At 41.8% G+C, this 26,444-nt stretch overlaps 1 protein-coding gene across 1 annotated transcript in view; it reads right to left on the bottom strand.

Moving 5' to 3' along the window:
- The window catches only part of LOC109937336 (glutamate receptor ionotropic, kainate 4), a 152,845-nt gene that overhangs the window by 28,060 nt on the left and 98,341 nt on the right, over positions 1–26,444 (bottom strand). The window contains exon 12 of the mRNA XM_048615532.1: positions 21,097–21,300. Coding sequence (XP_048471489.1) covers positions 21,097–21,300 — 204 coding nt within the window. The remainder of the gene's footprint in view (positions 1–21,096; positions 21,301–26,444) is intronic.

Here is a 26,444-nt window from a genome sequence, read left to right on the forward strand (position 1 = left end):
CAGTGTGTACATTGTATTCATCCCTAAGTTACATTTTCCCAGATTCAATTTTGTTCCCATTTGGGATGTGGGTGTCACTGCTTGGTCAGCATTTGTTGCCCATCCCTAGTTGCCCTTGAACTGAGGGGTTTATGCTATCTCAGCAAGCAGTTAACAACTGATCACATCGCAGTGGGTCTGGAGTCACATGTAGGCTAGACCAGGGAAAGGCAGATTTCCTTCCCTAAAAGGGGTTAGAGAACCAGATTAGTTTTTACAATAACCAGTAATGGTCTCCATAATGATGACCATGAAACTATATTTCAATTCCAGATTTTTATTGAATTTAAACTCTATCAGCTGTTGAGATGTAATTTGAATCTGTGCCTCCACAGCGTTAGCCTGAGTCCAGAAGTACTAGGCCAGTGACATTACTACTACACTATCTCCTCACCTGCGTAGGGCATCTCATGACATTGTTACAATTGAGAGATATATAGGATTACGTTTGAGGATTGTATCTTTTGCTTTAAGATTATTGTATTTTGGGATTGGAGCTTTAAATATGAAAGGATTATGACCTGTGCTCAAGTCTGGTTGGTAGTAAACCTGGGTGGTTTGATTGGTAGGATCTGAGGAAGACCCAAAATGTTTTGAGAGGGTGGTGCAAGGTATTTAACCCCAAGGACAATGAATCAGTTATTAATTCTAAAGTTGGTAGACGCTAAGTATCTAAAAGTCCCAGAAAAAGGGTTATAGATAATAAATTGCAAATACAAACTATCCCTTTAATCTAGTACGGAAAAGAAAATCAAAGATAACAGATTAACATTTCCACTTAGATATCAAACTAATATATTGCCATTTAAAACAGATCCTTGTGGTACACCACTCGTAACTGAGCACCATGTTGAATATTTTCCGTCCACTACCACCCTTTGTCTTCTAAGGGTCAGCCAATTCTGAATCCAATCTGCCACATTTCCCCCTATCCCATGCCTCCTTACCTTCTGCATGAGCCTACCATGGGGAACCTTATCAAACGCCTTACTTAAATCCATGTATACCACATCCACTGCTCCACCTTCATCCACGTGTTTGGTCACCTCTTCAAAGAATTCAATAAGGTTTGTGAGGCATGATCTACCCCTCACAAATCTATGCTGACTGTCACGAATCAAACTGTGCCTTTCCAAGTGATCATAAATCCTGTCTCTCAGAGCCCTTTCCAATAATTTGCCAACCACTGACGTAAGACTAATTGGTCTGGAATTTCTGGGGTTATCCCTGTTCCCTTGTTTGAACAAGGGAATGACATTTGCCTCTTTCCAATTTTCCGGCACTACACCCGTGGACAGTGAGGACGAAAAGATCATCGCCAAAGGCCCTGCGATCTCATCCCTTGCTTCCCATAGAATCCTTGGATAAATCCCATCAGGCCCGGGGGACTTATCTATCTTCAACTTCCTCAGAATTCCTAGCACATCTTCTTTACTAACATCAACCTCCTCTAGCCTACCTGCCTGTTTCACAACGTCCTCCTCTACAACTAGGTCCGTCTCAGTTGTGAATACTGAAGAAAAGTATTCATTAAGGACCTCTCCTATCTCTGTAGGCTCTGTGCACAAATACCCTTTACAATCCTTGATCGGCCCTACCCTTTCTCTGGTCATTCTCTTGTTCTGCACGTACGTGTAAAAAGCCTTGGAGTTTTCCTTGAACCTATCTGCCAAGGTTTTCTCATGCCCCCTCATAGCTCTCCTAAGCCCTTTCTTCTTCTCCTTCCTGGCTAACTTGTATCCCTCTAGAGCCTTTTCCGTTCCTCTTTTTCTAAACCTTACATAAGCCTCCTTCTTCCTCTTAACCAGTCATTCGACCTCTCTCGAGAACCATGGCTCCCTCACTCGACCGCATCTTCTCTGCCTGCTAACGACAAATATATCGAGCACATGCAGTATGCATTTCTTAAACAATCTCCACATTTCTGTGGTGTTCTTCCTTGACAGCGTCTGTTCCCAATTTATGTTACCCAGTTCTTGCCTAACTGAATTGTAATTACCCTTCCCCCAATTATAAACTTTACCCTGCATATGTACCTATCCTTATCCATGATTATTGTGAAAGAAACAGAGTTATGATCACTACTGCCAAAATGCTCTCCTACCAACAGGTCTAACACTTGGCCCGGTTCGTTACCAAGCACCAAATCCAAAGTGGCCTCTCCTCGTGTTGGTCTATCTACATACTGTGTCAGGAATCCTTCCTGAACGCACTGGACAAAATCTGCTCCATCTAAACTATTACAACTAAAATGTTTCCAATCAATATTTGGAAAGTTGAAGTCACCCATGACTACAACCCTGTGTCTTCTGCACCTTTCCAGTATCTGCCTCCCAATCCGCTCCTCTACTTCTCTGCAACTATTAGGGGGTCTGTAAAAAACCCCCAACAAAGTGACTGCTCCTTTCTTGTTCCTGACCTCAACCCAAACTGACTCTGTAGACATATCATTCTCGAACTGCCTTTCATTAGCTGCTATACTCACCCTGACTAACAATGCCACTCCCCCCTTTTTTCTTTTTCCACCCTCCCTATTTCTTTTAAAGCATCTAAATCCCGGAACTTCCAACATCCATTCCTCTCCCTGAATTACCCAAGTTTCTGTAATGGCCACAACATCGTAGTTCCAAGTACCAACCCATGCGCTAAGTTCATTCGCTTTATTTCTGATACTTCTTGCATTGAAGTATACATATGTCAAACCATCTTGGTGTCCGCAATTACGCTCCATCGACCGCGTTTCTTTATAAACCACCTCACTCCCTGTTGTGTCTGTTGGAAGGCCGAATACCTCATCCTCTGAATTATAAATCCAGTTCCCCACCCCCTGCCAAACTAGTTTAAACCATCCAGGTAAACTACCCAGGTTGGAAGCTGAAGTCCAGGACAAACAGGGTAGTTATCTCTGGATTACTACCAGTGCCACGTGATAAGGAAGTAAGAAATAGGGAGAGTGTGCAGCTAAACACGTGGCTACAGGGCTGGTGTAGGAGGGAGGACTTCCATTATGTGGATAATTGGAGCACATTCTGGGGAAGGTGGGACCTGTACAGTAAGGACGGGTTGCACCTGAACCGGAAGGGCACAAATATCCTGGGAGGGAGGTTTGCTAGAGCTGTACGGGGTGGTTTAAACTAGTTTGGCAGGAGGTGGGGAACCGGATTTATAATTCAGAGGATGAGGTATTCGGCCTTCCAACAGACACAACAGGGAGTGAGGTGGTTTATAAAGAAACGCGGTCGATGGAGCGTAATTGCGGACACCAAGATGGTTTGAGGTATGTATACTTCAATGCAAGAAGTATCAGAAATAAAGCGGATGAACTTAGAGCATGGGTCGGTACTTGGAACTACGATGTTGTGGCCATTACAGAAACTTGGGTAACTCGGGGAGAGGAATGGATGTTGGAAGTTCCGGGATTTAGATGCTTTAAAAGAAATAGGGAGGGTGGAAAAAGAAAAAAGGGGGGAGTGGCATTGTTAGTCAGGGTGAGTATAGCAGCTAATGAAAGGCAGTTCGAGAATGATATGTCTACAGAGTCAGTTTGGGTTGAGGTCAGGAACAAGAAAGGAGCAGTCACTTTGTTGGGGGTTTTTTACAGACCCCCTAATAGTTGCAGAGAAGTAGAGGAGCGGATTGGGAGGCAGATACTGGAAAGGTGCAGAAGACACAGGGTTGTAGTCATGGGTGACTTCAACTTTCCAAATATTGATTGGAAACATTTTAGTTGTAATAGTTTAGATGGAGCAGATTTTGTCCAGTGCGTTCAGGAAGGATTCCTGACACAGTATGTAGATAGACCAACACGAGGAGAGGCCACTTTGGATTTGGTGCTTGGTAACGAACCGGGCCAAGTGTTAGACCTGTTGGTAGGAGTGCATTTTGGCAGTAGTGATCATAACTCTGTTTCTTTCATGATTGTCATGGATAAGGATAGGTACATACGGCAGGGTAAAGTTTATAATTGGGGGAAGGGTAATTACAATTCAGTTAGGCAAGAACTGGGTAACATAAATTGGGAACAGATGCTGCCAAGGAAGAACACCACAGAAATGTGGAGATTGTTTAAGGAATGCATACTGCATGTGCTCGATATGTTTGTCGTTAGCAGGCAGAGAAGATGTGGTCGAGTGAGGGAGCCATGGTTCTCGAGAGAGGTCAAACGACTGGTTAAGAGGAAGAAGGAGGCTTATGTAAGGTTTAGGAAAAGAGGAACAGGAAAGGCTCTAGAGGGATACAAGTTAGCCAGGAAGGAGAAGAAGAAAGGGCTTAGGAGAGCTATGAGGGGGCATGAGAAAACCTTGGCAGATAGGTTCAAGGAAAACTCCAAGGCTTTTTACACGTACGTGCAGAACAAGAGAATGACCAGAGAAAGGGTAGGGCCGATCAAGGATTGTAAAGGGTATTTGTGCACAGAGCCTACAGAGATAGGAGAGGTCCTTAATGAATACTTTTCTTCAGTATTCACAACTGAGACGGACCTAGTTGTAGAGGAGGACGTTGTGAAACAGGCAGGTAGGCTCGAGGAGGTTGATGTTAGTAAAGAAGATGTGCTAGGAATTCTGAGGAAGTTGAAGATAGATAAGTCCCCCGGGCCTGATGGGATTTATCCAAGGATTCTATGGGAAGCGAGGGATGAGATCGCAGGGCCTTTGGTGATGATCTTTTCGTCCGCACTGTACACGGGTGTAGTGCCGGAAAATTGGAAAGAGGCAAATGTCATTCCCTTGTTCAAACAAGGGAGCAGGGATAACCCCAGAAATTCCAGACCAATTAGTCTTACGTCAGTGGTTGGCAAATTATTGGAAAGGGCTCTGAGAGACAGGATTTATGATCACTTGGAAAGGCACAGTTTGATTCGTGACAGTCAGCATGGATTTGTGAAGGGTAGATCATGCCTCACAAACCTTATTGAATTCTTTGAAGAGGTGACCAAACATGTGGATGAAGGTGGAGCAGTGGATGTGGTATACATGGATTTAAGTCAGGCGTTTGATAAGGTTCCCCATGGTAGGCTCATGCAGAAGGTAAGGCGGCATGGGATAGGGGGAAATGTGGCAGATTGGATTCGGAATTGGCTGACCCTTAGAAGATAAAGGGTGGTAGTGGATGGAAAATATTGAACATGGTGCTCAGTTACGAGTGGTGTACCACAGGATCTGTTCTGGGTCCTCTTCTTTTTGTGATTTTTGTAAATGATTTGGATGAAGGAGTGGAAGGGTGGATTAGCAAGTTCGCGGATGTTACGAAGGTGGGTCACGTTGCGGACAATGCGGAGGGCTGTTCTAGGTTACAAAGGGACATTGATAGAATGCAGAGCTGGACTGAAGTGGCAGATGGAGTTTAACCCTGAGAAATGTAAGGTGATTCATTTTGGAAGGACAAACTTGAAAGCAGAATACAGGGTTAACGGAAAGATTCTTGGCAGTGTGGAGGAGCAGAGAGATCTTGGGGTTCATGTTCACAGTTCCCTGAAAGCTGCCACCCAGGTGGATAGAGTGTTAAGAAGGCGTATGGTGTGTTAGCTTTCATTAGAAGAGGGATTGAGTTCAAGAGCCGTGAAGTTATGCTCCAGCTATACAAAAGCCTGGTTTGGCCACATCTGGAGTATTGTGTCCAGCTCTGGTCACCTCATTAAAGGAAAGATGTGGAAGCATTGGAAAAGGTGCAGAGGAGATTTACCAGGATGTTGCCTGGAATGGAGGGAAGGTCTTACGAGGAAAGGTTGAGAGAGCTAGGGCTTTTCTCTTTAGAATGATGAAGGATGAGAGGTGACTTGATAGAGGTGTACAAAATGATCACAGGTATAGATAGAGTAGACAGCCAGAGACTTTTTCCTAGGGTGGAGATAGCTTTTACGAGGGGACATAGTTTTGAAGTGAAAGGAGGTAGACATCGGGGAGACGTCAGAGGTAGGTTCTTTGCTCAGAAAGTGGTAGGGGCATGGAATGCATTGCCAGAGAGGGTAGTGGAGTTGGCCTCATAAGTGGCATTTAAGCGGCTATTAGATAGGCATATGGATGATAGTATAAGGTAGCGATGGAGGTTAGATAGACCTTAGGATTAGGGTAAAAGTTCGGCACAACATCGTGGGCCGAAGGGCCTGTACTGTGCTGTACTGCTATATGTTCTATTTGCTATAAGGAAGAAAATCATCAAAGTCATTTTGATATCAGGTTACAGGCTTCCTTGTAAATCTGTGAACATCACTGAAGGATATCAGTCATAGTTTACAGGAAGAAATATGGAATGCAACCTTCATTGTGAAAGCTAGCTTTGAAATTAGAAGTTATCCAGTTGGGAAATACAAAGTAAAGAACCCAAAAAAAACAGGGAATAAATATGAACTGTTTACAATAAGAATTGTAATTTCATGGACAGTACAATGTGCAAAAAGTAACAAAACAATGTTTATTTAAATAAATCAAAAGTTAGCTACAAATGAAGAGAGTTTATTTAGTAGTATTTTTAGTCATTATTACACTTAACATTTGTGAAGTCTCGAAGAATTATTCTTTCAGCTCTTAACTAGGAACTGTGAATCTTATTAAAAATCATTGGACTTCAGAGATTGTAATAGCATTACCCATTAGTTAGGCTTGCTTTTTTAAAGTAAATTGAGCATAAAGCTGCTGGAAGCGTCAGTCAATAACATCACAGGCAAAACACTGGGGTATCTGGAAACTTATTGAATGACGGGATAATACTCGGCCTCTGATCCTGCAAGGTTTAATAACTGAGAATTAAACACACAAAGGATTCAGAAGAAGTTAACCATTACTAAAGAGAGACATGCAGTTGTAGGTTTTCATCTTGCATTTATCAGAACTGGGACACAAGAAACCAAACTTAGAAACGGCATGACAAGAGGATGCTGATTGTTTGGATTATGGTTGACAGGGGGATTCAGCAGGATCTGTTGATTGTCAATATTAGCTAGCTGATTAACTTTTGACCAGGCAGCTGACTCTGATTGTTCAGGGTGTTAAAATAGGGAATGCAGTACCAATTGGTAGTGTCCATAACTTTTGTCAATGAAAAAGATACAATGTATGCACTGGGGTACTGCTTTATTGCATTAGAGTGTAAATGAAGTTTATGAAACAGGGAGGAGTTAATCAATTCCTCTTTTGCTCTCATTGAGGAGCACTTCTGCTCTTTAATATCAAAGTTAGGTCCTAGGGAATTTGGGACATAAGAAGAAAGCAAAGCCAGCAGTGGCAGGAAACTGAGACTGAGCAGGAAATAAAAATTGAGGCCTGAGGCCCAAGGCCCACACACATACCTGGGAGCCCAACTAGACAGGAGCCTGCAGGGATCAGAAACAGTGACACAGGAAAAGCTATAAGTTCATTGATTGGTAAGCAACTGCTAATTTGAATACCAATTCTCAATTGCTTTCAGATTAAAGGCAAATGGGGAGAAATATTTTACAGATTAATAACTAAAGACCCACAGGAAATTTAAAAAATACAACTTTAAAACGAATTGAATAATTTAGAAATATAGGGCTGGGTACATGTTGTGGGAGCTGGTGGACCCCATTGTGTTTCATAGTGACCACATCGATAGCAAATGTTGGTTGATTAAGGAACTCTGGCAGAATTAATGAGCTGGACTCTGAGCTTTCAATACTGTGACACATCAGGGAGGTGGAGTGATACCTGGACGCTGTTTCGGAAGGTAGTCACACCCTGTGGGTTAAGTACTTCAAATTTGACCAGTGATCAGCGACAGGAAGGTGTGATGACAAATGAGTCAGGTAAAAGGATCTTAAATGCAACTTTGGAGGACCCTCACCTGCAACAGAGTGAGGGTTAGGGATAGGGTTAACCCCAACCCTGTTGTAGCTCTTGAACTTACACAGCAAGTTTGAGGTATTTAGAACACAGAACGTAGAACAGTACAGCACAGTACAGGCCCGTCAGCCCACGATGTTGTGCCGAACTTTTACCCTAATCCTAAGGTCTATCTAACCTCCACCCCTACCTTATACTATCATCCATATGCCTACCTAATAGCCGCTTAAATGCCCCTAATGAGGCCAACTCCACTACCCTCTCCGGCAATGCATTCCACGCCCCTACCACTCTCTGAGTAAAGAACCTACCTCTGACGTCTCCCCTATATCTACTGCCACTCACTTTAAAACTATGCCCCCTCGTAATAGCTACCTCCACCCTAGGAAAAAGTCTCTGGCTGTCTACTCTATCTATACCTCTGATCATTTTGTACACCTCTATCAAGTCAATATTTGTCAATCAAGTATTTGTTCTCTGTGCAAACGAGGAAGAGGACTGTAGAGACATTGGATAAACTGACCACTGCACCATGACTCAGGGATCAGAGATAGTCATCATACATGATGCCATTCAAGTAGGGGCAGCAAAAAGAGCAGGAGTGGGGGTAGGGGATTTTATGATTCAGAGTGCAGATAACATCCTTTGTAAGCAGGATTGAGAGTCCTGCAATGGTGTGTTGCCTGCCTGCTGCCAAGGTAAGTGGCATCTTGAACCAGCTTGAAAGGAAGTGGGATGGCAAGGGCAAGGATCCCGTTGTTGTGGATCATGTTGGCACCAACATAGGCAAAAAGGTCCTGTTTGGAGAGCAACAGGAATTATGAGCAAGATTGAAGAACAGGATCTCAAAGGTAATAAACTCTCAATACAGTTTCAAAATCCAGTGACATGGCAGAGAGTAAAGAAACAGTCAGAAATCCTATTTCAGGGAAGTAGGTAATGGTAAGATGATATGAAGTGTATTGATTAAATCAGAAGAGAGAAATAATAAACTGATGAATAAAGCATTAATGCTGAAGGACAGATTGCAGTGTAGAATATGAGTTCCATATACGAATATATGAGGCATAAGGATTATGTTAAATGTGCTGCAAGTACAAATTCAAATAGGAGATTATGATATAGTAGCCATTTGTCGAGACATGGCTACAAGACAGTTGAGATTGGGAACTAAATTATAAGGTTTCCAGGTCAGACAGGGAAAATTGCAGAGGAGGTGAGGTAGCCTTACTTATTAGAAACAAAATTGCTTTGGTGAGGAAGGCTAAATTACTTTAATGGTAAGGGAAGACATAATGAGGGGTAAGCATTCAGTGGAATGGGTGGAACTGAGGAACAGTAAGAGGTCTTAAACTAATAGGTACTGTGTACAGAACACCAGGTAGTAGCTCTGGAGTGCTAGACTGTATAGATGCAGATTTCAGGCAAGTGTGTGGCAAAGCTAGAGTAGTATTAATGAGAGATTTTAACTTTAACGTAGATTGGGAGAGGCAGACATGTACCTGTCAGAAGAAGAGCGAATTTCTGGAGTGTGTCTAGAATTGTTTCCTACAGCAATATGTCCTAGATGCAAAAAAGGGACAACAATATTGGATCTAGTCAGGAGTAATCAGCCAGATTTAATTCTTAACCTAATTATGTGTGAACATTTATCAAAGTGATCATAACATGATCAAGTCAATGTAGCATTTGAAAGTGAAAACACGTATCAGCTGCTAGAGTTCTAGATTTAGGCAAGGCTAACTTTAATGAGATGAGACAGAGCCTGTCCACACTTAAAATGGGAAAGTTTGCTAATGGGTAAAACAACTGCAGAACAGTGCACTGTTCTTCCATTAGAGAGACAATGGAGGGTCACCGTGCCTCAAGCAAGGGGAGAGGTTGAGAAGGAGAGTCCTTCATGGGAACCTCAGCTGTTACAGCAATTGAACCCACAATTTTGGTGTCACTCTGCATTACCAACCAGCTGTCCAGCCAACTCGGCTAAACAACTTATAAACAGTGGAGGATGTTTGAAGAAACGTGTAACACAATACAAAACTGGTTTGTAGCCCTGAAGGGGTAATCTACACTTCACAAAAAAAAAGCCATGGACGACTAAAGAGATAAGGGACAGCATAAAACTAAAAGAAAGGGCTTATAAAAATGCACAAAACAGCATAGATCCTGTTGAATGGTACAGAGACAAAGACCAGCAAAGGACCACAAAGAAGATTTTAAGAGCTACTAAAAGGGATTATGAAAGGAAACTTGAAAAGGACATCAAAATCACAAAGAAGATATTTTATAGTTACAAAAAGGGAAAGCAGGTGGTCAGGAGCAATGTTGACCCACTAAAGACAAAGTGGGGATATTGTCAATGACAATGGAAATGTCAGACATGCTGAATAATTCTTTGCCTCAGTATTTACAGGAGAAAAGCCAGATAACTGCCCAAAGTCTGGAGGAAATTAACAGTGGAACAGGAACGGGGACTGAATAAAATCATGAGTAAAATATTGGTAATGAGGAAATTAATGGAATTAAAGAGTGACAAACCCCCAGGGCCTGACGATTTCCATCTGAGGGTGTTAAAAGGTAGTAGGACAATACATCGTTGATGCTGTAACTACAATCTTTCAGAGTTCCCTAGATATAGGAGTCGATCCGCTGGACAGGAAAATTGAATGTCACTCTGCTTTTTAAGAAGGGTGAAAGAGGAAAACCAGGGAATTATGAATCAGTTAGCCTAACACCTGTGGTGGGGAAATTACTGGAGTCTATAAGCAAGGATGGGGTAAATGAACACCTTGAAAACTTTCAGTTAATCAGGGAAAGCCAGCATGGATACATGAGTTAGGTTATTGAATTTTTGAAGAGTTGACTGAGGTATTGACAGGGGAATGTCTATGGATGTTGTATATATGGACTTACAGAAGACATGTGATAAGGTCTCACATGTTAACTAAGGTAGAAGCCATGGAATTGAGGGCAAATTACTGACATAACTGGGAAATTGGTTGAGTGACAGGTGACAAATTAGAGATAATGGGTAAGTACTCAAATTGATAGGATATTACCAGTGGTGTCCTACAAGGATCTGTCTTAGGGATCTCAGTTATTCACATTATTCATCAACAACTTGGTTAATGGCACAGAAAGTCACATATCCAAATATGCTGATGATACAAAGTTAGGTGGCATTCTAGCAGTGTACAAAATAGCATAAAATTACAAAAGGGTATTGATAGACCAAGTGAATGGACAAAACTACATTATACTTCAGTTTCCTTTGTGAAGTAAGTACATGAAATAACTCCACAGAGGCCAGTATCCCGTCACTGAGTCAGCCTTTATTTACACATGAACAGTCCTTGACTTTAGTACTGTTTCTTCAGTGTCCGTATTCAGGGTGGCAGTATTTTTGACACTTTTCTTTTTAATCTGTTAGCCAGGCTTCCTGATTGGATCAGATTAACGGCCCAGATCAAGAATTCCGTGAAGTCCAACTGGCTGACTTTGTTACAATCAGTGCAGTGTGAGGTTATGTATTTTGGACTAAAAAAAAGATCAAGGTACTTTGTAGGTGGTATGAGGTTAAATACAGTAGATGTCCAAAGAGGCTTGGGGGTTCAGGTGCATAGATTTTTAAAATGTCATGAGTAGACGCAGAAATAGTCAAAAAAGCTAATGGCATGGTGGCCTTTATATCTAGAGGACTGGTACATGGATGCAGAAGTTATGCTGCAGTTATACATAACCAAGGTTAGACCCCACTTCGAGTATTGAGAGCAGATCTGGGCACCACACCTTCGGAAAGATATTCTGGCCTTGGAGGGAGTAGAGTGTGGGTTTGCAAAAATGATACTTGAACTTCAGGGCTTAAGTTATGAAGAGAGATTATATACATTCTGACAGTTGACTTTTTTCTCCACAGATGCTGCCAGATTCACTGAGTTTCTCCAGCAATTGCTGTTTTTGTTATACAAATTAGGCCTGTTTCCTCTAGAATTCAGGAGGTTGAGTGATCTGATTGAAGTCTTCATGGTATTAACCGGAAAAGACAAGGTAGATAAAGATAAACTATTTCCATTGTTTGGAGATTCTGGAACTAGGGGACATAGTATAAGAATTAGGGCCAGATATTTCAGGATATCACTGTACAATGATAATTTTAAAATCTCTGACAATTCACTATCTGAAGGAATAAGACTAAATACTTAATTCTTTTCTGTAGCGAGTTTAATGGGTAATTAATGTGCAAACAGAATCGTGCAGAAACTCACTGGGAATTTAAGTGCTATTTTCAGGAAACTAATGACGGAGCTACACAAATCACTCAACATTCGTGCTAATTCACATCTCACTGTGGAATCCTCTCTGTCACCAGTTGTTGATCAATTTTCTCCTTTCCAATGGCAAGCTTCATTCACACATTTACTTTTTGTAACACCTTCTGGGTCATCACATTCAAATGCATTTTTGCAATGTTTTTGCATACAATTGTAAGAGTAACAATTTTATACATTGCAAGAACTAAACTTTAACACAAATTGTCAGGGCTATTATACGAATGCATTGTCATGCAAGCAACACATTTTGAAAATGTACGACTTCCATAATTAATACATAATTGTGAAATGGTAAAACAAAAATTACACGATGCTTGAATGTGTAAACGAAAGCATGATCAATAATGTAGATGTGTTGCCAGGAAAAGATGACTTTATAAGGCGTTCAAAATGCAATCAATAGGATAATAGGAGACAATCAGTTTGGTCTCATATTAATCAAGACTGTGATACTGGCGTTGCACAGTGAAGAAGGGACTACTTGGCTATGACAATGAACTCAAGTATCGGGCCAGATTTTCCAGGGAGTGGCAATCTTACGCAAAAGTGATGTTCCAGTGCTGCAAGGGTTGGGTTTGCTGAGGCATTGGCAGCAGCTTGGAGTGTCCAGCAGAAGAAGAGGATGATGAAAGGAGGGTTGGATCAGGCGAGGGGATTTGGTTCTTGGGGAGTGGAGATGGTGAGGGATCCTGGGGTGGAGAGTTGTAAGAAGTCTGGGGGATGTGCAGCTAGGGGTGTTTGATGTAAGTATGGGGAATGTAATTGTTACTCAGGAACAAAAACAGAAATTGCTGAAAAAGCTCAGCAGGTCTTGCAGCATCTGTAGAGAGAAATCAGAGTCAACATTTCAGGTCCAGTGACTCTTCCTCTGATCTGATGGTAGGGAGGAAGAACTTGTTTTTCTTATGCAGAAGGTAGGGTGGGGGGAGTTCCTGCTGAGCTTTTTTAGCAATTTCTGTTTTTGTTTCAAATTTCCAGCATCTGAGTTCTTTTAGTTTTTATTTAATCAGGAGTTAGACTCTGTATTTAATGGTTTAAGTTATCCTGACAAACTATGTTACTTGATTTCATCAGAAGCATCTAAAGTCTCTGATTCAAATGGAGACTTTCAGAGGAATCAATGCATAGTGGAACTACCCAGTGGAAAGTTCAATTTCCTAAGCAATTCCTTCAGACTGTGCTATGATGGGAATTCCCCAGAATCCCTGACTGGAACTTCCATCTAAAGCCAACATAGAGAATGCTGGAGAAGCTCAGCAGGACTCGCGGCATCTGGACGGGAAAAACGACTGTCTGGCATTCTGCCTTTTCGTTTTAATTAACCTGAGTTTGCACTGCAGCACTAACAGTGCATTCAATGTCTGGCGTTTATGGAGCTGGGTTCATAATTCATGTTCAAAACCAAGTTCAGAGCCAAAGGCATGGCACTGAATGAATTAAATCTAGTATTTTATCACTGGATTGTGAAAAATGGTCATAGGAATAGAAAATAGTATCAGGAATAGGCCATTCGATACTTTGAGCCTGTTCCACCATTCAATATGATCTTGGCTAATCATCCAACTCAGTCCCTTGTCCCCACTTTCTCCACAAACCCTTTGTTCCATTTAGCCTTCAACTGCCTTCTGTGGCACAGAATTCCACAGGCTCACTAGAGGGTTGGTGCAAACTCAATGGGCTGAATGGCCTCTATCTGCACTATAGGGATTCCATGATTCTATATCCTTAGTCCGTGACTCATGCTTATCCAGCCATCAGAAACATCCTTCCTGCACTTATCCTGTCCAGTCCTGTTAGAATTTTATTGTCTCTATGAGATCGCCCTTAGTCTACTAAACTCCAGTGAATATAATCCTAACTGATCCAGTCTCTCTTCATACATCAGTCCTGCCATCCCAGGAATCAATCTGATCTTTGATGAACTTTGTCCATAGCCTGAACATCCTTCCTCAGTTAAGGAGATTAAAAATGCACATAATGTTCCAGGTGTGAGCTCACCAATCCGAAGTACAATTGCAGCAAGAGTTGCCTGGTCCTGTACTCAAATTCTCTCCCCATGAAGACCAACATACCATTTGTTTTCTTCAAGATCTGTTGCACCTGCATGCTTACTTTCACTGACCATGCACCACAGTTCTCATTGCACCTCCTCCTTTCCTAATCGATCGCTATTCAGATAATAACCTACCTTTCCTTTCTTGCTACCAAAGTGGATAACCTCACATTTATCTACATTATACTTCAGCAGCCATGCATTTGGCCTCTCACTTGTCCAATATACAGTGAAGCATCTCTGCATCCTCTTCACAGATCATCCTCTGATTCAACTTTGTGCCATCAACTAACTTGGAGATATTACATTTAGTTTCCTCATCTGAATCACTAATATATGTTGTGAATAGCTAGGGTGCAAACACTGACCTTGAGGTACACCACTAGTCATTGTCTGCTACTCAAAAAGATCTACCTATTCCTACTCTTCGTTTCCTGTCCGCCAACTAGTTCTCTATCCATGTCAGTACACTAACCTCAAACCCATGCGCTTTAATTTTACATGCTAATCTTTTATGTTGGACCTTATCAAAAGCCTTCTGAAAGTCCAAATAAACTACATCTACTGGCTCCCCCTTATCACCTCCACCAGTTACTTCCTCAAAATACTCCAGTAGATTTGTTGACCTTGATTTCCTTTTCATAAATCCATGCTGACTGCCTGATCCTGTTACTATTTACCAAATGTGCTGCTATCTTTTATATTGGACCCAACATTTTCCCTACAACTGATGTCAGGCTAACCAACCTGTCATTCCCTGTTTTCTTTCTACCTCCTATTGTAAATTCTGGGGTTACATGAAAGTTTGAAAGTCATGAAAGTTTGACCATTAACACAAGACCAGAGAATTAAAGTATTCATCTCAAGCTAGGCACACCAGCCTCCCTCAGCAGGTTAACTTGATCCAGTTGGCCCAGTCTTTCCAATCCTGATCTACTCACATAGAACTGTGCAACTCAAGAACGGGCCTTTCAGCCCATAATGATGTGCCGAACATGATGCCAGATTCAACTAATCCCTTCTGCCTGCCCTCTTCATATCCCTCCATTCCTTGCATATTCATGTGCTAATCTAAAGATCCCTTAAACGTCCCTATCATATCTGCCTCCACCATGACTCCCGGCAGCGCTTTCCAGATTCCTACCATTCTCTGAGTAAAAGGCTTGCCCCTCACATTTCCTCTAAACTTTCCCCCTTTCACTTTAAATGCATGCCCCATAGTTTTAGACATTTCAACTCTGTGCAAAAGATTCTGACTGTCAATCATATCTGTGCATCTCATAATTTTATAGACTTCTATCAAGTCTCCCCTCAGCCTTTGCTGCTTCAGAGAAAACAACCCAAGTTTTTCTAGCCTCTCGTTATAGTTCATACCCTCGAATCCAGGCAGCATCCTTGTAAATCTCTTCTGCACCCTCTCCAAAGCCTCCACGTCATTCCTGTAATGTGACTAGAATTGAACATAATACTCTAAGTGTGGCCTAACCAAAGTCTTATAAAGCTGCAACATGACACCCTGACTCTTGTATTCAATTGCCCAACCAACAAAGGCAAGCATGCCAAATGCCATCTTTACCACCCTACCTACTTGCGTGGCCACTTTCAGGGTGCTATGGACTTGAACCCCAAGATCCTTCTGTCCATCAATGCTGTTCAGAGTCCTACCATTAACAGTGCACTTTTCCTTAATACTTGGTCTTCAACAATGCAATACCTCACACTTACCTGGATTAAACTCCATCTGCCATTTCTCGCCCACATCTGCAACTGATCTATATTCACCGGTATCCTTTGACAACCTTCTACACTATCCACAACTCCACCGGTCTTTGTATTATTTGCAACCTTACTAACCCAACCATCTACATTTTCATCCAAGTCATTTACATTCATCTCAAACAGCAGGGGTCCCAGTACGGATCTGTGCGGAACACCACTAGTCATGGAACTCCAGCCTAAAAGTTACCCTTCCACCACTACCCTCTGTCTTCTATGAGCAAGCCAATTCTGAGTCAATGCAGCCAAATCACCGTGGATCCCATGCATCTTAATCTTTTGGATGAGCTTACCATGAAAGCCTTACTAAAATCCACGTAAACAACATCCAGTGCTCCACCCTCATCAATCACCTTTGTCAACGCCTTGAAAAATTCAATAAAGTTAGTAAGACATGACTTACCCTGCACAAAGCCATGCTGACTGTCCCTTATTAGGCCACGCTTTTCCAAATGTGCGTAAATCCTATCCCTAAGAACTCTCTCCAATAATTTCTCAATCACCGATGTGAGACTTATCTGTCTATAGTGTCCTGGATTATCTCTATTTTCCTTCTTGAACAGAGGAACAACATTAGCTACTCACCAGTCCTCTGGGACCTCTCCAGTGGCTACTGAGGATACAAAGATCTTGGTCAATGCCCCAGCAATCTCCTCTCGTCTCTCTCAATAACCTCGGTTAAATACCACAGGCCCTGTGGACTTATCCATCTTAATGCTCTTCAAGAGACTTAACACCACTTCTTTGTTGATCTCAAAATTCCCCAGCATATCAGCATGCACCTCACAAATCTCGCTATCCTCCATATCCTTCTCCTGGGTGAATTCTGACACAAAGTACTCATTTAGGATCTCACACGCATTCTCTGCCTCCAAGCATAAGTTCCCTCCTTAATCCTTGAGTGGTCCTACATTCTCCCTAGTTATCCTCTTGTTTTTAAATGTACCCGTAGAATGCCTTGGGATTCTCCTTAACCCTACTTGCCAAGGTCATTTCATGACCCCCTTTTTGCTCTCCTAATTGCCTGCTTGAGTTCTTTCCTGCTTTCTTTATATTTCTGTCAGGCCCTGTCCGATTTTACCTTCCTAACCTTACATATGCTTCTTTTTCCCTTTTGACTAAATTCACAACCTCCCTCGTTATCCAAGGGTCCCTTATCTTGCCATCCCTGTCCTTCCTCCTCACTGGAACATGCTGGTACTGAACACTCATCAGCAGATCTTTAAACAATTCCCACATGTGAAATGTAGACTTGCTGAATAACAGCTCCTGCCAATTAACACTGCCTAGCTTCTGCCTATACTGACTTAATTTGGCCTCCCCCAATTCAGTACCTTCCCGTAAGGTCCTGACTTATCCTTATTCGTAGCTATCTTAAAACTTAAGGAATTGTGATCACTGTTCCCAAAATGGTCTCCCACTGAAAGGTCAGTAGCCTGGCCAGGCTCATTAGCCAATACAAAGTACAGTATGGTCCCTCCTCTAATTTGACTATCCACATACTGTTTCAAAAAGCAGTTCAGTGAAAGCAGCGTCACAGGTAGCCAGGGTGGTTAAGAAGGCATTTAGCACGTTGGCCTTCATCAGTCGAGGTATTGAGTATAGAAATTGGGACGTTATGCTACAGTTGTACAAGTTGTTGGTGAGGCCGCACTTGGAATATTGTGTACAGTTTTGGTTACCTTGTTATAGAAGACACAGTTAAACTGGAAAGTGTGTAAAGAAGATTTACGAGGATGTTACCAGGTCTAGTAGGCCTGAGTTATAGGGAGAAGTTGGCCAGGATAGGGCTTTATTCCTTGGAATGTAGGAGAATGAAGGGTGACCTTATTGAGGTGTACAAAATCATGAGGAACATAGATAGCGTGAATACATATCGTCGTTATCCCAGGGATGAGGATTTGAAAACTAGAAGGCATAGGTTTAAGGTGAGAGGGGAAAGATTTAAGAAGGATCTGAGGGGCAGCTTCTTCACGTAAAGAGTGGTGACTATTTGGAGCGTGCTGCCAGAAGAAGTGGTTGAGGCAGGTACAATAGCAACATCTGGATAGGTACATGAATGGGAAGGGTTTAAAGGGATGTGGACTAAATGCGGGTAATTGGAACTTGCAGTGTGGGCACCATGGTCAGCATTGACCAGTTTGGGCTGAAGGCTGTACTACTGTATGACTCTAAGCCCTCTTGGATGCATTTAACAAATTCGGCCCCGTCTAAGCATCTTGCTCCAAGGGAGTCCCAGTCAACACTGGGGAAGTTAAGGTCACCCACTTGACAACTCTGTTTTTATTGCACCTTTCCATAATCTGCCTACATATCTGTTCCTCAATGTCTCAGTGGCTGCGGGGCCTATATATAATCCTTTCAGAGTGATTGCACCCATCTTATTTTTTAGCTCTACCCATATTGCCTCAGTGGATGAGCCCTCCAGTTTGTCCTTGTGACATTCTCCCTGATTAGTATTGCAACTCCTCCAACGCTTTTACCTTCTCTCTGTCACATCTAAAACAATGAAATCTTGGAATGTTGAGCAGCCAATCCTGTCTCTCTCTCAAGCAAGTCTCTGTAATGGCCATAACATCGTGGTACCATGTACTGCTTCAGGCCCTAAGCTCATCTGCCTTACCTATAATATTCCTTGTGTTGAAATAAACACATTTCAGCCCATTAGTACCATTGTGTTCATTTACCTGTCTCTGCCTGTAGTTCCTTTCTGACTTACTGGTCTTAACATCTACCTTCTCCTCAATCCCTTCACTGGCTGACCAGCTGCTCTAGTTTCCAGCCCCGACTCTCTAGCTCAAACCTTCCTGAGTAGTACAAGTGAACCTCTCTGTGAGGATATCAGTTCCCCTCCAGTTTAAGTGCATCCCTCTTGTACAGATCACCTCTGTCCCAGGGCAGTGGTCGTAACCCAGAGATTACTACCCTCGAAGTCCTGCTTTTCAGCCTCTTTCCCAACTCCCTTGAACTACCTACCATGACCCAGCCCCATCAGCTAGCCCAGGGCTGGTGTTTATGGAGGAAGAAGGTGCTGACAAAACATTGATAGAAGATAAAATGGTAAAGATGGTGGATGCAGTGAAAATTGATAAATAAGCTTGGTGCAATAGAGAAGTTGGTTAGGATTGATAAGTTTAGAATCCCAGAATAAGGAAGATTGAGCTGAGGTTAGTGAAACGCTCTGCCATAATGTTCTAACCTTCCCTAGATATGGGAAAAGTGCTACAGAGTTGAGGAGTAGCAAATGTAGCACCCTTATTGCCAAAAAAGGAAGCAGTGACAGTTCTGATCAGTTTCATGTTAGTGGTGTGTTAAATTTTAGAAACAATAATCAAAAAAAAATTAGTAGGCACTTGAGAGATCTGAATTAAAGACATACAACACAGATTTGTAAAGGGCAGATCGCGCTTCACTGAGTACATTATTTGATGAAATAACACAGAAGGTGATGAAGGCAATGGGATGTTATCCATGCTGATTTTAAGAAATAATTTGACAAATTATCACAAAACAGTATTTAACAAAAATCAGTGTCATGAAGTAGGTGTGTCAATGTCAACCTCAATGAAAAATTGACTTAGGGAGAGGAATCTGTGTGTTGTGGTAAGTGACCATTAATCAAACAACAAGATGCTAGACAGTGGTGTTACTCCAAGGGTTAGTGCTAAAACCACTTATTTTCTTGACAAATATGAATTCCAATATGCTCCAAGTCATTGTGCATAAAATTTTAAAATTTGTCAATGATTATCACTTTTGAGGTGTGGCAAACAATCAAGGTAATATAAATCAACTGCAACAGAAACTGAAGGTGATAATGCTATTAAGAATGTAATCAGCAAGGCATGTAAAATCCTGGGATTAACAAGTAGAGGTATTGGGTACAAAAATCAGGGAAGTCATATTCTGGCTGGGCCACAACTACAGCAGTGTGTCCAGTTCTGGTCACCACACTTTAGGAAACATGTGAAGCTCCTCAAGAGGGTGCATAAGAGATTTACCTGAATGGTGCCACAGATGAGAGACTTTAGCTGCAAGGTGAAGTTTAAAAGGCCGTGTTGTTCTTGACTGAGCAAAGAAAATGATGGGAGATTTTATAGTGGTATACAAGATAATGACTGATTTACATAAATTGGACACATAAAAGCTGCTGCCATCAGCTAAGTTAACTAGGATTGCTAAGTTAACATTGCTGTTAGGAATGGACTTTGTTAAAAAAAAATATTGTAACTGTGTTTTTAAACATATAATGGAAGTTTTTAAAAATTATTCATCCATGGGATGTGCACATTGCTGGTAAGGCCAAATTATTGAGCATCACTAATTGTCCTTGACTAGGTTACAGTGAATAGGGGCTGGGATAAAAATCATGGGCCCAGTGTTACTCTTGGCCTGGGCCCCCAGGTCCCAACCTGAACACCACATTTTCCGTAGGGACCTGGGCCCCTGTTACTGTGCCCTGATGCCTTCCCTGCCTCCCAGGCCCAGGTGGTGGACTGCCTCCTTAAATCCCTACACTGCATGGCATGTAGGCACAGCCATGCAGCCATAGGGCTGTGAGGAAGGTAGTCCCTGTGTCTTAAAAGACTCCTAGGTGAAACTTCTAAGTTAAATTTGCCAAACTTTATCAGTTATGTTTTAACAGTCATACTTGGTGATAGCACAATTGGGAAAGAGAATTATGGGGAGAGGACAGTAAAAATCCATTAGCACAGGAACACATTCAGCCCTAAAACGAGATGTGATTTACTTCTCCTCTACATTTTACAATGATACTGCTCACCTGGTAATTTGTGATGCTGACAGCAGGGATTTGAAACAGATATACATTAGAGCTCCCTGCAATTAAGCTTTCATATTGATGATATATTCACTGACATAAAATGAACTAATATTCTCAATGTACAAAGGAGTGAAACTTGCAAGTGAAACCTTTCAAATGATTGCTTAATTTCCAGGATTTGCCTATTCACTGAAGTGCATGACTGTTAGCATCAACATGATCCTCAGTTACAGAGAAAGACTACTTAGCCTCAACTTATTCAAAGCTAGTCTTTATAATTCATTTGCCATTGTGTTTGTTTTGTTCGGTACTTACCCTTGAAATAAGCTCACCAACCATTCCAGTCCACGTGCCATTGGACTCTGCAACACCATATACACCATCAGCTACCAGTTGAATTTTGTAATGAAATTTCAGGATATCTGACAGCTCCTTCAACATATCCACACAGAACCCCTCATAGCGATCATTTCCCTCCAATTCCTGGTAGTTTGGTTTTAGCATCACATAAGGATTTTCCTAAAGAAAATACGATACTTTGTTCAAAGAGCTAAACAGAGTAGGCACACAAAGGCTGTTTCACAGAACATTGCAGAAAAGGAAAATTACATTTGCATTCAGCTGTTGTACATATTCAGCAGGTCTACATTTCACATGAAATTTACTCTTGCAGATCACTACAGAAATTGAGAAATTACTGTCTGTGACTTTAATGCCTGAATACTTTGCAATAATGCAGCATTCCTGTCATTGCTATTTTAACATAGAAATTAATCCATTGACCTGATAAAATAAAAACCTATAAAATTACAGATGTATGTCAGTTAAATGTCATTCATAACAAGCTGACCATTCAGTTAAGCCTGCAGTGTTTCATCCTGATATTTGGAAATCTGACACTGTGACTGCATCTTCATGATCCAAAGTCATAGTACTAAAATACAACATTTGACAGGAATGTCCTTTATAAAAAGAAACATTGTTATTCTAAGTCATCTCAGAAATATAATTTCCAAGGTGTTCAGCTATGACCTTAAAGTACAGTAAAAGTTGTCAACAAATTGCCACAGGTCAGTCAGTAGGTGTCACCTACTACTTGAGGCACAGCCTTAGTGAAGCTATAATGCAGGTGTACTGAGTAGAGGATTAATTCTTTTAATCTTGAGGGAGGAACCAAGTCCCATTCTGTTGACTGCTTCCTCCTTTATATAAATGCACTCAGGTGACCCTGCTTGAAAAGAGGTAATTTATTAAAGACTGGGAATTTAACCTGCTCTCCTATTCTGTATGGCTCAGTTACTCACTAAATAAACTCACCACAACTACTGGGAAGGCCCCATCCTGCCTCTTTACTGCTCAGTTCAAGGTAGCATTTGCGGAATAAGTTCACTGAGCAGAGAACTGTGTATATTATGAGGACACCTAAAAAGAAGAAAATAAAACACCATAAAATGGAATGGGAGCAAATAAATGAAACAAGAAAGGGAATAGGACCTGCTTGTTTGTCTCTGGTTATATATGAGGACATAATATTTAGGAGCAGGAGTAGGCTATTGAGCCCTTTGGGCCTGTTGTACCTGTTAATAAGATCTTGGCTGATCAGATGGTGTTCTCAGCTCCCATTTTCTGTCCACCCTCCTTTAAGGAGATCAAAACTATGCATAGTACGCCAGAGGTAATTTCACCAAGACCAATGTACAACTGTAGTAAAGCAACCCCTACTTTAATATTCCGTTCCCTTTGTAATTAGTATTCACGTTCCATTTATCTTCCTAATCACTTTTATACCTGTAATGCCAGTCTTTTGTGATTCATCTGCCAGTACACCTAATTCCCCCAAATGTCAGAGTTCTGCAATTATTCTCCATTTAAATAACAAACTGCTTTTCTATTCTTCCTGTCAAAGTGGACAAATTCACATTTCCCTGCATTATAAACCATCTACCAAATTTTTGCTAACTCACTTAACCTACCCCTATCATTTTGCAGATTCCTTACCAGCCCCTGATAACTTACTCTCCCATCTAGCTTGGGGTCATTGACATTTAATGTAAAACACGTATACCTTCAGTGTTACTGCATTGCCGTTAATGGGCTCTGCACTTGAACTGATGTGGAGGTGCCGGTGTTAGACTGGGGTGGACAAAGTCAAAATCACATAACACCAGGTTATAGTCCAATGGGTTTATTTGAAACCACAAACTTTTGGAGCACTGCTCCTTTGTCGGGTGCAGTGGGAGAGGACACAGAGACACAGAGTTTACAAGCAAAGAGATCAAAGGATCATATAACTGGTGTGAGTGGAGTGAACAAACATAAAATGGCTGATGGAGAACTCTTCAGAATCAGTCTCACTCTTGGACACATGCACCTCCATCAAGGATGGTCACCTCAGTACCTCACTCTCCCACAAGCCCACAGATAACTTCGTGATGTTGCACTTCTCTGGCTTCTATACATGTTTAACATATTTAAAAAGCCATCCCCAATGGACAAGCTCTGAGTATACACAGGATCTGCTCAGATGAAGAGGAATGCAACAGACACCTGAAGGTGTTGAAGGACGTCCTCATAAGAACACGATACAATGCTCAACTCATTGATCACCAGTTCTGACTTACTACAGCAAAAAACAACAGCGACCTCCTCAGAAGTCAGACACAGGCCAAAGCCAATAGAGTTCCCTTCGTCGTCTAGTACGTCCCCAGAGTGGGGAAACTATACCACATTCTTTGCAGCCTTCAACATGTCATTGATGACAATGAGCACCTTACCAAGGTATTCCCTATGCCTCCACTTCTCAGCTTCAAACAAATGCCAAACCTTAAACAGACCATTATTCACAGCAAACTATCCAGCAGCGTTCAGGACAACATCAACCACAACACTATACAACCTTGTCATTGGTAACCTCTGTAAGACATGTCAGATCTTTGACATGGGCACTGCCATCACATGGGAACATACCCATCACGTGCACGGCAGATACACATGTGACTTGGTCAATATTGTCTATCTCATACGCTGCAGGTAAGGATGCCCCGAGGCATGGTATATCGGTGAAACCATGCAGATGCTACGACACCGGATGAATGGACACTGTGCAACAATTGCCAGACAGGGATGTTCCCTCCCGGTGGGGGAACACTTCAGCAGTCAAGGACATTCAGCCTCTGATCTTCAGGTAAGCGTCCTCCAAGGCAGACTTCAAGATACACAACAACGCAGAATTACTGAGTAGAGACTGATAGCCAAGTTCTGTACTCATAAAGACGGTCTCAACTATGACAATGGGTTCATGTCGCACTATAGGTGACCCCACCATACAATTCTATATCTGTTAAATCTTCCTTACTGTCCTGTTTTGACAGCATCACTCTCTCTCTCACACACAGACACAGACACACACACACACAAAAACCTATGGGGTGAATCATTTCATTCCAAGATGTTTGTTTATTTGTAGATACATTCTATTTTGTTCAAGAAACACACAATTTGTAGTCACAGTCAGTGTGGCATTTTATAAATTTCTGCTTTTGGAATAAAACCAGCCTGATTCCAGGTTAAAACTCGAGACAGATTCTGAACAAGGCCTCATGCCTACAATTCAATGTCTGACCGGAGTTTAGAAAGTTGGCAGACACTGATAAAACCTTTAATTATCTCGGCGCAGTGACTTGAAACAGATTCTGGAATTTTCATCTTAATCAATCGAAGCTTGTGTCTCCTTTCTAACAGAGTTCTCCATCAGCCATTTTATGCTTGTTCACTCCACTCACACCAGTTGTATGATCCTTTGATCTCTCTATGTGTAAACTCTGTGTCTGTTTGCCCTCTCCTGACGAAGGAACAGTGGTCTGAAAGCTTGTGATTTCAAATAAAACTGTTGGACTATAACTTAGTGTCGTGCACTTAAATTGAATAATTAGAAACGCAGGTGATTTAATGGTGGTGGTTAAAATTGCCCCAGATGATTTGGTAGTGGAAAAAGCCATGTTGCCTGTTCATGATAGTACTTCAGGATGAGAGGGGCCCTCTCAAGGTGTTGTATTAGTGTCCCTACCCCTGGACCAAGGGGTACAGGTTCAAGTTCCATCTTCTCCAGTGGTATGTAATAACATCTCTGAACAGATGGATTACAAAAATAGGTTAAATTAAAAAAATATTGATGGTGAGGGGCCCTCTTGTGGCACAGTTGTAGGTGTTCCTACCCCTGGACCAGGAGGCCCGGGTTTAATTCCACCTGCTCCAGAGGGATTTAATAACATCTCTGAACAGGTTGATTAGAAAAACAGGTTACTTTTTTTTAAAAAATAAGTTCTCTTTGGGAATGTTTAAGGGGTCCTCTTGTGGTGCAGTGGTAAATGTTCCTACCTCTGGATTGGGAGGCCCAGGTTTAAGTCCCACCTGCTCCAGAGGGACGTAATCACATTTCTGAACAAGTTGATTAGAAAAATAGGTTAATTAAAAATAAAATTCTGTTTGGGAATGTTTAGGTGCCTTCTTGTAGTGCAATGGTAGGTATTCCTACCACTGGACCTGGAGGCCCGGGTTTAAGTCCCACCTGTTCCAGAGGTTGTAATTGCATCACTGAGTAGGTTGATTAATAAAAAATTTAATATGTGTTAGGGCTAGATGTTTTGAAGTTGACATGTGTGAAGTGATGCGAGACAGGGAAATACACAAAGAATGGCAGGACACAAGGAAGCTCAATGAAACAGTGGGATCATGACGGTGGGGGTGCTTGTCCACAGGTCCCTGAATGTGGCAGGATGGGAGAATAGGGTGGTTAAGATGGCATATGTGATACTCGCCCTTATTAACATAGTACAGATTATAAAACCAGGGAGATTATGTTGGAACTGTAGAAAACTTTGGTTAGGCCCCAGCTGGAGTGCTGTGTGCAGTTCTCATCACCACACTATAGGAGGATGTGATAGCAATGGTTGGGGTGTAGAGGAAATTCACCAGGATGTTGCCTGGGATGGAGCAGTTTAGTTATGAAGAGAGGCTGGATAAGGTCAAATTGTTTCCTTTTGAGCAGAGAAAGCTGAGAGGGGATCTGATTTGAAGACCCAATAATAAGGTGGCACAATTTTTAGACAGGTTTAAAGGGGAATTGAGGAATATCATTTCACCCTGAGGGTGAGAGGGATCTGGAATGCACTGCCTGGGAGGCTGAAAACCTCAGAACTTTTACAAAGTACTTGTACGAGCACTTGAAATGTCATAACATTTAAGGCTATGGGTCAAGTGCTGGAAAATAGGGCTCATGTAGACTGGTCAGGACGTATTTAATGGGGCAAGATGTCTCTTCCGTACTATATGGCTGTTTAACAATACTGATAATTTATAGGGTACCATATTGATTTTCTGATTTTGCTTTAGCTATCTTTTTAAACATTTCCATTTAAATCTCTGTAATTTTGCAGCAATCAGTGGGAAGGCAAATTACACATCACTTTATTGCAAAAGGGTTTGAGTACAGGAGCAAGGAAATCTTACTGCAGTTGTATGGGGCCTAGGGGAGACAACATCTGGAGTATTGTGTGCACTTGGGTCTCCTTACCTAAGAAAAATACTATAAAGGGAGTGCAGTCAAATTTAACCAGACTGATGCATGGCAGGACAAGTTTGTTGTATGAAGTCGATTTTGCCTA

Source organism: Rhincodon typus, chromosome 32 (assembly GCF_021869965.1).
Source record: "Rhincodon typus isolate 14 chromosome 32, sRhiTyp1.1, whole genome shotgun sequence".
Lineage (NCBI taxonomy): Eukaryota > Metazoa > Chordata > Chondrichthyes > Orectolobiformes > Rhincodontidae > Rhincodon > Rhincodon typus.